This window comes from Otolemur garnettii, unplaced genomic scaffold, assembly GCF_000181295.1.
Source record: "Otolemur garnettii isolate 467f Iridium unplaced genomic scaffold, OtoGar3 scaffold00003, whole genome shotgun sequence".
Classification (NCBI taxonomy): domain Eukaryota; kingdom Metazoa; phylum Chordata; class Mammalia; order Primates; family Galagidae; genus Otolemur; species Otolemur garnettii.
Window position 1 is genome coordinate 21443007 of NW_003852398.1, and position 12514 is coordinate 21455520.

General features: G+C 40.3%; 1 protein-coding gene across 2 annotated transcripts in view; it reads left to right on the forward strand.

The window, feature by feature from the left end:
• GEMIN5 (gem nuclear organelle associated protein 5) overlaps positions 1 to 12514 on the forward strand; it is a 61359-nt gene that overhangs the window by 31281 nt on the left and 17564 nt on the right. For both annotated transcript variants that reach the window (XM_003782011.2, XM_012808679.2), the window contains exons 14-20: positions 469 to 608; positions 2613 to 2784; positions 6375 to 6599; positions 9133 to 9246; positions 9662 to 9784; positions 11724 to 11819; positions 12218 to 12355. In XM_003782011.2, the coding sequence (XP_003782059.1) occupies positions 469 to 608; positions 2613 to 2784; positions 6375 to 6599; positions 9133 to 9246; positions 9662 to 9784; positions 11724 to 11819; positions 12218 to 12355 (1008 nt within the window). The remainder of the gene's footprint in view (positions 1 to 468; positions 609 to 2612; positions 2785 to 6374; positions 6600 to 9132; positions 9247 to 9661; positions 9785 to 11723; positions 11820 to 12217; positions 12356 to 12514) is intronic.

Sequence of the window (12514 nt, forward strand, 5' to 3'; positions counted from 1 at the left end):
TAAAATAATAATGAGCGTGTGTTAGAAAGCTGATCCTGGTCCTTATGATTGTTAACTGGGATTCTAAATCATTCATTTTATTTCACATGTACTAAATAGTAGAAAAAGGAAGAAAACTGCTAGGATCAATTTTATTTCTTTTTACTTTATTATTTTAAAATAATTTAGACTTAGAGGAAAGTTTTAAGAATAATAGAAAGTATACCCATATATCCTTTCCTAGATTCAATAATTCTTAACATTTAATCACATTTGCTTTGTGTGTACATGTATTAGCTTAATATCTAAAAGTTTAGTCTACCCCCAGAACTATATATAATCAATTTAATTTTTCAAATTAATCACCTGGAAAAGCATATGGCAAAATCTGGACTCTGGCCACGTGAATACCTTCCTGTATGTACTTTTGTTTGATTTTTTTGTTGTTGTTGTCATTAATGGCAGTGACATCTTTCCTTTGCCTTTTAGAAAGCAATCCCGAGTCTCCAGTGACTGTTACAGAGCCCTACCGAACTCTCTCAGGGCACACAGGCAAGATTACCAGTCTGGCTTGGAGCCCACATCACGATGGAAGACTGGTATCTGCTTCCTATGATGGTACAGCCCAGGTACTATTGTCCCCATAATCGTATGAGTTCTTTACTATGCACTCTAACTTAAATTCTTTTTTCTTACAGTTGTGGACAAGTTTTCTTTCCCCCAGATCATCTTCTACAGAAAGGAATTTTCTAGGTTTTAGAAGGCATTTTTAGTTTTATTCTATTTTTTGGACCCTTAACAGGCTAAGAATAGATTTTTTTACTTAGATGAAAGGGAAAATATTGATAAGAACTGTCTAAATCCTAACATTTTGACAGATTTCATTCTGACTCATTATCAGTATAGTGGCCTAAAATGATATGAAAAGTACTCCCAGGAATATTTGTAACAAATCACATAGGCAGGTCTCAAACCAGAAGCTGTGGAGTCTAAAGCCCATGTTCTTTTCTTTTCTTTTTCTTTTTGAGACAGAGTCTACTCTTACCACCCTGGGTGGAGTACCATGGTATCATCATAGCTCACTGCAACCTCAAATTCTTTGGCTCAATTGGTCTTCTTGCCTCAGCATCCCATGTAGCTGGGACTACAGCCACCTACCGTGATACCTGGATGGTTTTTCTATTTTTATTAGAGATGATGCTCACTCTTGCTCGGGCTATTCTCAAACTCCTGAGCTGTAGTGATCCACCTGCCTCAGCCTCCCTGAGTGCTCAGATTAGCGTCATGAGTAACCACACGTAGCCCACATAAACAATTTTTAATAACAAATTGGTACATCAGAAATCTTCTAGTTCTAAAAAATAAAAGGTGAAATGCCAAGCCTGATCCATGAGGTAGGAGTTGTAAGTAACAGAACCAAAATAGACCTCAGGAGCTGGGGGTCTAACATCCATGCTAGATGTCTATCTTAGTGTTTAATGGTAATAGCTCAATGTCTATCTCAGTGCTTAATTGTAATTAAGTTGCCTGCACAAAGGTGGGAGCCATGAAGGGCTCCCTTCTGTAAAATTGAGATCAGAATAATTTAAGAAACAGCAAGGAAGATGGCCCTTTGCCAAAGGACTTGGGGACAAAGAATCACCTGTGAGAAATTAGATCCCCAACTTTTGGATTCTATGTGGGCTGTTTTCTTCATGATATCAGAACCCCCTAGCCCCAAAATTAACATATGGTATTGGTTTGAGATGTGAAATTCATAGGGCCTCAGTAGAAGCTTTTACAAAATTATCCCCATAGAGGTGCCTCTACATCTCAGAGCACGTATGTCTCCCAGAGGAAATAGTACTCTCTGAATTAAACACCTAAGAGAAAACTACAAATCACAAGAGAATACAGAGTCCACAGATTACTTTAAAAATTAGTAAATTGGCTCAGCACCTATAGCTCAACCGGCTAAGGCGCCAGCCACGTACACCTAAGGTGGCGGGTTCGAATCCCCAGCCCGGACCCACCAAACAACAATGACGGCTGCAACCAAAAAATAGCCAGGCGTTGTGGCGGGCGCCTGTGGTCCCAGCTACTTGGGAGGCGGAGGCAGGAGACTCACTTGAGCCCAGGAGTTGGAGGTTGCTGTGAGCTGTGATGCCCATGGCTCTCTACCACAGGCAACATAGCGACTCTCTTGTCTCAAAAAATAAGAAGATGGAGGTTGCTGTGAGCTGTAATGCTACGGCACTCTACCCAGGGGGACAGCTTGAGGCTCTGTCTCAAAAAAAAAAAAAAAAAAATTAGTAAATTGGCTCGGCACCTGCCACATACACCTTGAGCTGACGGGTTCAAATCCAGCCTGACAAGCCAAACAACAATGACAGCTGCAACCAAAAAATAGCTGGGCGTTGTGGAGGCTCCTGTAATCCCAGCTACTAGGGAGGCGGAGGCAGGAGAATCATTTGAGCCCAGGAGTTGGAGATTGCTGTGAGCTGTGATGCGACAACACTCTACCCAGGGTGACAGTTGAGGCTCTGTCTCAAAAAAATAAATCAGAAAAATTTATGTCCCCAAAACAGTAAAATTACAGAAATTAATTACTGTTTTAATTAGAAATTACTCTATCATGTGACTTTTGGGTTTAGGTATGGGATACTCTGCGGGAAGAACCCCTGTGCAATTTCCGAGGACATCGAGGTCGATTACTTTGTGTGGTGTGGTCCCCGTTAGATCCAGACTGCATCTACTCAGGGGCAGACGACTTCTGTGTGTACAAATGGCTCACTTCCATGCAAGATCATTCCCGGCCTCCACAAGGTCAGTCACAATCTAGACCCAATAAAATGATTGCCTAATTCCTTTTCTTCCATCCTTAAAAACTGAGTTGATCAGGGTTGAGCAAGCAAGACTACATGTGGGGGCAGTAGTGTCAGTATGGCAGGGATCTGGAGCGTAAGCAAGGAAGACAACCATCAGGCCTGTGGGCATCAACACTCAAGTATTAATATTAAAGAGCACACCTTCATCCCACATCATAGTTTCTAAATATCATGCTCCATTAAGAGGGTCGGTGGCTTCTTAGAGAAATGACTGGTTCTAGGTTAGGGCAGGGTTGTTTTCCCTGAAACGTATCTTATGCCAGAGAGGAAGGAAGTACTCAAAAGAATTAAGGAGATAGATCAAAAAGACAAAGAAGCAAGCTTAAATAAGCTATTGACCAAATCTGGAATGATTTCAATTTGAAAATAAATAAGAGGAAAATTTCCATTTCTGGCTAAGGAAGATTAACTGGCTTGCCCACCCTCCACAAACTACTAAAAAACTAGATGGAATATACATATTAAACAACTAGAAATTTACCCCTAAAGATATGAAATAGTACATCTACATAAAGACTTAAAAAAGAATGTTCATAGTAGCTTTATCTGTGATCATCACCAACTTTTTATAAGCAGATTACTGAGTAAATTGTGGTGTATCCCTACAGTAGAATTTTACTCAATGCTAAAAAGAAAGTAACTACTTGCTCGGCGCTTGTGGCTCAGTGAGTAGGGCACCAGCCACTTACAGCAGAGCTGGCACTTTGGAATCCAGCCCAGGCCTGCCAAACAGCGGTGACAAATACAACCAAAAAATAGGTGGGCATTGTGGCAGGCTCATGTAGTCCTAGCTACTTGGGAGGCTGAGGCAAAAGAATCACTTAAGCCCTAGAGTTTGAGATTGCTGTGAGCTGTGATGCCCATGGCTCTCTACCACAGGCAACATAGCGACTCTCTTGTCTCAAAAAATAAGAAGAGGAAAGTAACTACTGATAAACACAAGAAAACAGGTAAATCACAACAAAAATTATGCCAAGCAAAAGAAGCCAGGCAAAAAAGACTATGTATTATATAATTCTATTATGTGAAATTCTGGAACAGACAAAGCTAAACCATAGTGACAGTGGATCAGTGATTGGGGTTCAGGGAGGAGAGAGTATCTTACTGCAAAGAGAGAACTCCATCTCACTGCATGAGAGAACTTTTCAAAGTAATGGAATGTTTTTGGGTTTTTTTTGAGATAGTCTTACTATATCACCCTCAGTAGAGTGTGATGGCATCACAGCTCACAGCAACCTCAAACTCTTGGACTTAAGCAATTCTCTTATCTCAACCTCCCAAGTAGCCAGGACTACAAGTGCCCACCACAACACCCAGCTATTTTTTTGTTGTAGTTGTCATCGTTTGGCAGGCCTGGGCCAGGTTCAAACCTGCCAGCCTCATGTATGTGGCTAGTCCCTAACCACTGACCTAGGGATGACAAGCCATATAATGGAAAGATTTTATATCTTGTTTGTGATGGTGATGGGTTACATAACTGTATACATTCTTCAAAACTCATCAAAGAATTAAAAAGTGGGTATATCTTATTGTATTATACCTTAATAAAGGTGATTTAAAAATAAATAAAAGGCTTAGCGCCAGTGGCTCAAATGGCTAAGGCGCCAGCCACAAACACCTGAGCTGGCGGGTTCAAATCCAACTTGGGCCCGCCAAACAACAATGACAGCTACAACCAAAAAATAGCCAGGCATTGTGGTGGGCACCTATAATCCCAGCTACTTGGGAGGTGGAGGCAGGAGAATCACTTGAGCCCAAGAGTTTGAGGTTGCTGTGAGCTGTGACGCCATGGCACCCTACTGAGGGTGACAAAGTGAAACTCTGTCTCAAAAAGAAGGAAAAAAAGGGAAAAAAATAAAACCATTAAAAAACTAAATAGATCATAACGTAAATTAAGAATCCATGAGTCCATAGTATCATAAATAAATGAATACCTAGATAAATGGGGAGAACTACAGACTGTTTCTTATAATACGGTGCTAACTCGTGAATGTAGAGTGAGGCATCCTAGTAATAACTTTTACTTATGAAAAACAGTGGGTACTAAAACTAGTAGATATAAATACTTAGTAATTAAATAGGGAAAATATTTTTTAAGGAGGTAACCTACAAGACACCCCTTTAATCAAATGATTGAAATAAACCAAATAAAAAAAAAGAAAGAAACCAAATAATGGAACAAATGAAAATTAGGTATTCCCTCATAGATTTCCCTGAGAAGAATACAGCATCCCACTTTCATGTATTCCAGCTGAAGATATGTAACCTAAATCTAATGAAAACTAGCAGGCAGATGCAGATTGAGGGAAATTTGACCAAATAACTAACTGTGTTGTAATCTCCACAAGTTTCAAGTGATAAAAGTCAAGGGAAAGCCAAGCAACTGTTCCAGGCTGAAGGGAACCAGAGAGGTGGGGCGACCAAATGCAGCATGTGATTTTCGATTAATCTCTTTTACTATAAAAGACATCTGGATACAAATGGCAGAAACTGAATGGAATATGTAGATGCAATAATAGTGTGCTAGTGTTCATTTCCTGATTTCAGTGTTTGTACTGTGGTGATGTTGTAGAATGTCCTTGTTGGCTCGGCGCCTATAGCTCAACCGGCTAAGACACCAGCCATGTACACCTAAGGTGGCAGGTTCGAATCCCCAGCCCGGACCCACCAAAACAACAATGACGGCTGCAACCAAAAAATAGCCGGGCGTTGTGGCGGGCGCCTGTGGTCCCAGCTACTTGGGAGGCAGAGGCAGGAGACTCGCTTGAGCCCAGGAGTTGGAGGTTGCTGTGAGCTGTAATGCCACGGCACTCTACCCAGGGGGACAGCTTGAGGCTCTGTCTCAAAAAAAAAAAAAAAAAGAATGTCCTTGTTCATAACGTACCCAGTAAAGTATTTAGGAGTAATTGGGATCCCGTTAATGGTTTAATGAAATTCAGAAAGAAATTGGTTAACACTCTGATAGTAACTCTACTAATTCTTTGAAAAGGAAGGAAAAGGGTAAGAATGCTGTTAAAATGAAAAGTAAAAGCTGGGCACTGTAGTGAGCACCTATAGTCCCAGCGCCTCTGGAGGCTGAGGCTGAAGGATCACAAGGGCCCAGGAGGAGTCTAGCCTGGGCAACGTAGTGAGACTCTGTCCCCAAAACAAAGAGTAATGAGGTAGTGGACATTACCACCTACCATGCTTTTAACCAAGAATGTATATTTTAGGCTCGGCCCCCCTAGAACAGCGGTTACAGCACCAGCCTCACACACAGAGGCTGGTGGGTTCGAACCTGGCCTAGGCCAGCTAAAGCAACAATGACAACTGCAACAATAACAACAAAAAAATCAAGGCTTTGTGGCCAGTGCCTGTAGTCCTAGTACTTGGGAGACTGAGGCAAGAGAATTGCTTAAGCCCAAGAGTTAGAGGTTGCTGTGAGCTGCGATGCCACAACACTCTACCAACTGTGACATAGTGAGACTGTCTCAAAAAAAAAAAAAGAATGTATATTTTAGTCTACCCTTTTTATTGTAATTATTATAGGCAAAAAAAGTATTGAATTAGAGAAGAAACGACTCTCTCAACCTAAGCCAAAGCCCAAAAAGAAAAAAAAGCTGACCTCGAGAGCTCCTGTAAAGCTGGATTCGGTTGATGGGAACGAAGAGAACAACGTGGAGAACCTGGGACCTGTGGAGAATGGCGTGTCAGACCAGGACGGGGAGGAGGATGCTCCAGAGCCAGAGTTACCCTGTAGCCTCGCTTCAGTGGGTATGTGGCAGGGGCCCGGGTTTCCCTATGTCTAGGATTTTCATAGTCACTTCCCAGAAACTAAACTGGGTCCTCATTCAGCTTGAAACGTTTCTATCTCTGACCTGCCTATTTTCCCAACTTCAAGTTTGGAGTTTTCAAGAGACTCTAGCAAATGATTAAGGTAGAAATAAAGTTCTGTAGAGAAAACCTTTTAATCAACTTGGACAGGGTAGGACAAAGTGCAGCTAGGGTAATGTGTACATAGAAACTTCTGGAGAGGAGAAGCAAGAATCCAGTGTGCTCCATACTGATATGAAGCTAGCAGACAATAAATACATGCCCACATAAGAGAAAAACTCAAATCAGTTTAAGGTGAGGGGCAGGGGAACAGGGGAGCCAGGAGAGGGGAGGAGAGAGGGGGATGGGTGTGCTCCCACTTAATGGGCACAAAGTTAGGGTGTATGGCACACTTCTTGGGGGCAGGACACAATAATAAGAGGGACTCTCCCTAACAAATGCAGACATTGTAGCCTAATACTTTTTACCTTCAGATTAACCTGAAACAATAAATAGATTAATAAATAAAGTTCCTGTTCATTAATTTAACCACAGTGAAAAATAAAAAGAAACTTCCAAGGAAAAAGCTTTAACAACATGACATTGTTAGCCACATTTATTGAAAGAAACCACTGTCCCTTACTAATGTCTGACGTAGAAGCTCTTGCCTGTAGGAGCTTATTCTTAGGGAATTTGCAAGTTCTCATCCCTCCTACCTGAAATTTTTCCTGATTTTTCTGTCTCCTCACAGAAAAAATAACACGTATATGCTTATTAGATTCTTTAGTCAGGTAAGCTATAATGGCATTTTTTCAGATTTCTCACAAAACAGCCTTCCATGACTAATAATATAATCTATTTCTAGTTTAAAGAAGAAAAAAAAATTGCTGAGTAAAATTTTAGTGACTTTATTATATACAGAGGGTGCCAAAAAAGGGTATACACATTTTAAGAAAGGAAAAAAACTGTATTAAGTTTATAATACTCAAGTTACATTTGATAGATACTCCACGGACTTGTACACGTATTCATTATTGTTATTGGTATATATGAAGTATTGCAATTTTAAAGGTTTTTCCATGTGCATACATTGTCTGGCACCCTTTGTATTTACCTTAAACATTTGTTACCTGTTAATAGGAATAATTAAATAGCAGACAGTACACATAAAAGCAACTCATGCTTAATTCCAAAACAATATTTTGATGTGACAAAATTAAAATGAAATAGGCCAGGCGTGGTGACTCATGCCTATAATCCTAGCACTCTGGGAGTGCAAGGTTGGTGTATTGCTCAGTCGAGTTCATTGGTTTGAGACCAGCCTGAGCCACAGTGCAACCCTGTTTCTACTGAAAATACAAAAAACTGAGGCAAGAGGATTGGAGGTTGCTATGAGCTATGAGGTCACCATGCCACTCTACCCAGGGCGACAGCTTGAGACTCTTTCTCAAAAAAAAAAAAAAAGACCAAAATATATGGTATGGGGCATCCTTGACCTGAGACCCTCTCCATCCCAAGGGATAGCTGTTAGACCCATAATTTGGGTAAATAAAGAGCTATAAGGCGAGTGGGTTTATCTTTTATGCTCATCAAAATACTTTTCTAAATGGCTCCCATAGTTCAGTGGGTAGGGCAGTGGCCACATAACACTGAGACTGGCAGGTTCGAAACCGCCCCGGCCAGCTAAAACAACAATGACAGCTTCAACAGCAAAAAAGTATCCTGGTGGTGTGGTGGGTGCCTATAGTCCCAGCTACTTGGGAGGCTGAGGCGAGAGAATCTCTTAAGCCCAGGAGTTTGAGGTTGCTGTGAGCTATGATGCCACAGCACTCTACCCAGGGCAACAGCTTGAGGCTCTGTCTCAAAAAAAAAAAACCTTTCTAGTCACATTTGGTGGTGTGCACCTATAATCCCAGCTACTGAGATCACTTGAGCCCAGGAGTTTGAGTCCAGCCTGGGCAACAAAGTGAGACTCATCTCTTTTTTAAAAAGGGAAGAGAAAAAAGAAGCCTTTCTATCACAGAATATCTGCACAAAATGTCATTTACCCCTTTGCATCAATAGCTTGTTTTTTAAAAAGTTAATGTGCTAAGAATAGTGACTTCATATCACACTTAATATTCTTTAGTAATAAAGTTATTCCTTGTTAGTGTAATTAGTAATTAATTAAATATGCAATTAGTACTTTGTGAACTAAATAAGTAAACACTTTGTCCCCTGATCACAGTTTGGGAACTACTGGGCTTATGATACAAAGTTGAAGAGACTAAAAGCCTATAACTTTCCCTTAGTCAAAAATTCTAAATAACAAAATTCTTGCAACAAGTTTGTGAGATGAGATGCTTCCTTTCCAATGCACTTTGTCTCATATGCTTTGGTAATAGGTAAGACTGTATTGCTGAGCCTGGAATAGCTCTTAATTTTTAAAAAGAACTGTTAATAGATTTTACATTGTTTTTATCCCAAACATTTTTCCTTTTTCCCCACGATACAGTTTCTAGAGAACCAGTTACCTGCACTCCAATTTCTTCAGGCTTTGAAAAGTCAAAAGTCACCATTAATAACAAAGTCATTTTAGTGAAAAAGGAGCCACCTAAAGAGAAACCAGGTTGGTATCTAGTAATCAAACTATAGTGTTTTGTTAACGCACCCTAAAATTTTACATGCAGCTGAAAACTCAAAGGTAGATGGTTTTTATTTGGGGTGCTTTTTTAGGTGTTAAATGTGCGTAGGTGTTTTGATTATGTTGTAATTTGGGGTCATGCTTTTGAACATTTTTGTAGCACTTGATGGAATGTTTTGTAGTGAGGGTGATATTTGCATTGGGAATGTTAACAAGGGCATTTTGGGGTCTCTTGTGAACATTGCCCCCAGCTAATTTATTTTGAAAGGGGCTTCTGTGGAGAAGTAGGAACTTTCTGTGCTCAGTAGAATCTAGTAATTTACATTCACACAATAGGCATTCCTTTTGGTGTTTCTGATCAGCTCTCCTTCAGATGGTCTGTACTTTTTTTACATTACAGAAACCTTAATCAAGAAGAGAAAAGCTCGTTCCATGCTTCCACTGAGTACAAGCCTGGACCACAGGTCCAAAGAGGAGCTTCATCAGGACTGTTTGGTACTAGCAACTGCAAAACACTCCAAAGGTATAAAAACATGTTTCCATGGCCTTCTGGGAAGGGCATTTACTTATTTTTGAATGGATGAGCAAAAAAAGTGTCAAACTTTTTTTTTTGAGACAGTGTCTCACTTTGTCACTCTCGGTAGAGTGCTGTGGCAGCATAGCTCACAGCAATCTCAAACTCTTGGGTTTAAGTGAGGAACTAAAGACACCCGCCACAGCACCTGGCTATTTTTAGACAGCATCTCGCTCTTACTCTGGCCCCGTCTTGAACTCCTGAGCTCAAGCAATCCATCCGCCTTGGCCTCCCAGATAAAATTGTATTTTTGGGTTCTATTCTAGCCTTCCCTTTCCTCAATTCCCCCTTGCTCTGCTGCCAAACTCTTCACTCTGACCTGTCATCACGACCAGTGCCTTTGAGATGTACTACTCTGTTTTTATTGTTCTAAATCTAGTTGTTCCTAGTTATCTGCAGGCCAGAATTGATACGTTAACTTAGATATCTCAGCATGAGTAGACTCTTTCAGCTATTTTTCTCTATTGCACAGTACCTTTATGAGGGAAATTTTTTTCCTTATTAAAAATATACCCATAATGTGGCAATTCTTTTAAAAAAATAGCATTTTTTATTTTAGAGTAAGTTTCATTATGAAACATTTTTGGTTTTTGTTTTTCAGAGCCCTTATTTAATGACCACTATTTTCACATTTAATCAAGTTTTTGAATATTTATTTTTATATATTAAAAAAGGATGCATATGATAAAACGAAATCAAAACAGTGTAAGAAGAAAGTAAATCCCCTGCTGGCATAATGGTGTAACACCTGTAATGCCAGCAATTCAGGATGCTGAAGTGGGAGATCACTTAAGGCCAGGAGTTTGAGACCAGCCTAGACAGCAAAGGGAAATCGCGTCTCTAAGGAAAAAGAAGAAAAAGAAAGTAGATCTCCTCCCCTCGGTCTTCTGTTTCTTCCCCCTAATCACTATCTCCTCCCACCCCAGTAAAGGTGACCACAGTCCTGGATTTCCATTCTTGTATCTTTTGAATTTTGTACTATATTATATTGTATTATATAATCAAACTATTATCGGTTTCTTGTGCCTCACCAGAGATATTTTATGCTTTTATTATACATAAAGCCTTCTTTTTGGAGCTTTGCAATGACTTTCTATAACTTACACAGTGAACATTACTTGCCTTATTGAAAAATTACTCAATTAACTTTTTAAAAGCAGAAAGTGGATATTGAATCCTCTTGTGATAGGTCCCAGTGAATATTAAGGATGCTGTTTTACTTTTGGGAGGGGGCGGGGGGACAGTTGTTGCCCTCTGTAGAGTGCTGTAGCATCATAGCTTATAGCAACCTCAAGCTCTTGGGTTCAAGCCATCCTCTTGCCTCAGCCCCCCAAGCAGCTGAGACTATTGGCTCCTGCCACAACTCCTGGCTCTTTTTAGAGAGGGGGGATCTCACTCTTGGCTCAGGCTGGCCTCAAACTTCTGAGCTCAGGTTATCTACCTCCCTCGGCCTCCCAGAGTACAGGATTATAGGCTTGAGCAACTGCTGACAAAGGACATCATGTTACTTTTTAATGTTTTATCTATTTATTGCAGCATTTAAATATTTATAGATTTTGGGTTGGTTTGTAACATTTTTTTTTTTTCTCCCCAATCTTCTTTGAGCACACTACAAACTAAATTGTGTATATCAATTTAGCCAAGGCTGAGCTTAACAGTTGCAAACCATCTGGGGCAGGGTGAGGGTGAGAGGGTCCCTGACCGCCCCTGATTGGTATGACTGTTGAAAGTCTTCAGTGTTCTAATACTTTGTTGCCTTTCTAACTTCAGGGGTGAGTAAATGAGGGCACAGAGCTCCAATTTTCCCAGTATCTGAAGTAGGTGTTCTAGACATGTAACAGTAATCACTTCATCTGTTTTTTCTTTTTTTGTCTTTTTAAATTAACAGAGCTAAATGAGGATGTGTCTGCTGATCTTGAGGAAAGATTTCACCTGGGGCTTTTCACAGATAGGGCTACCCTGTACAGAATGATTGAGATTGAAGGTGAGGCAAATCCAGTTAACATAATCGCATTCATCTTTGTATTTTCCTAATATATTGTATGCCCCTCTTTTATGGCTGCTATCCTTTGGTACTATAATGGTTAGTTTTACATGTCAACTAACTGGGCTTTGAGCTCCCGGACTTAGATATTCTTATACGCCCGTTTGCATCATCATGGGATTCTGAGTGTATGCTCTTTGGTCTTAGTGCAAGTGAAGGTAGGTAGGTGGACAAGTGGACATCAGGCCCCATTATAATCACTCTAATAGGTGACTCACATCCATCGTGAGTGACTGCATATTTTAGAGTTTATTCTCTTTTATCTGACCTTTTTCTAGAAGTCAGTGGAGACAGATGTTTCTGAAACATTTTCCAAGCGTTCTCTCTCTTTCAAACAGGAAAAGGTCACTTGGAAAATGGCCACCCTGAGTTATTTCACCAGCTCATGCTTTGGAAAGGAGATCTAAAAGGTGTTCTCCAGACTGCAGCAGAAAGAGGGGAGCTGACAGACAATCTTGTGGCTATGGCACCTGTGGGTATGTTTTTTCCAACAATAGCTCTATCGCCTTTAGGATATATCCACTACGAATGGCTATTAGAAGTACCAGTCTTAAGAATGAAATCATTTACAAATATAGTTAGATTTAAAGCTGATTCTGTTTGCAGTGACTAACTAATAAATCAACCCAGCACCT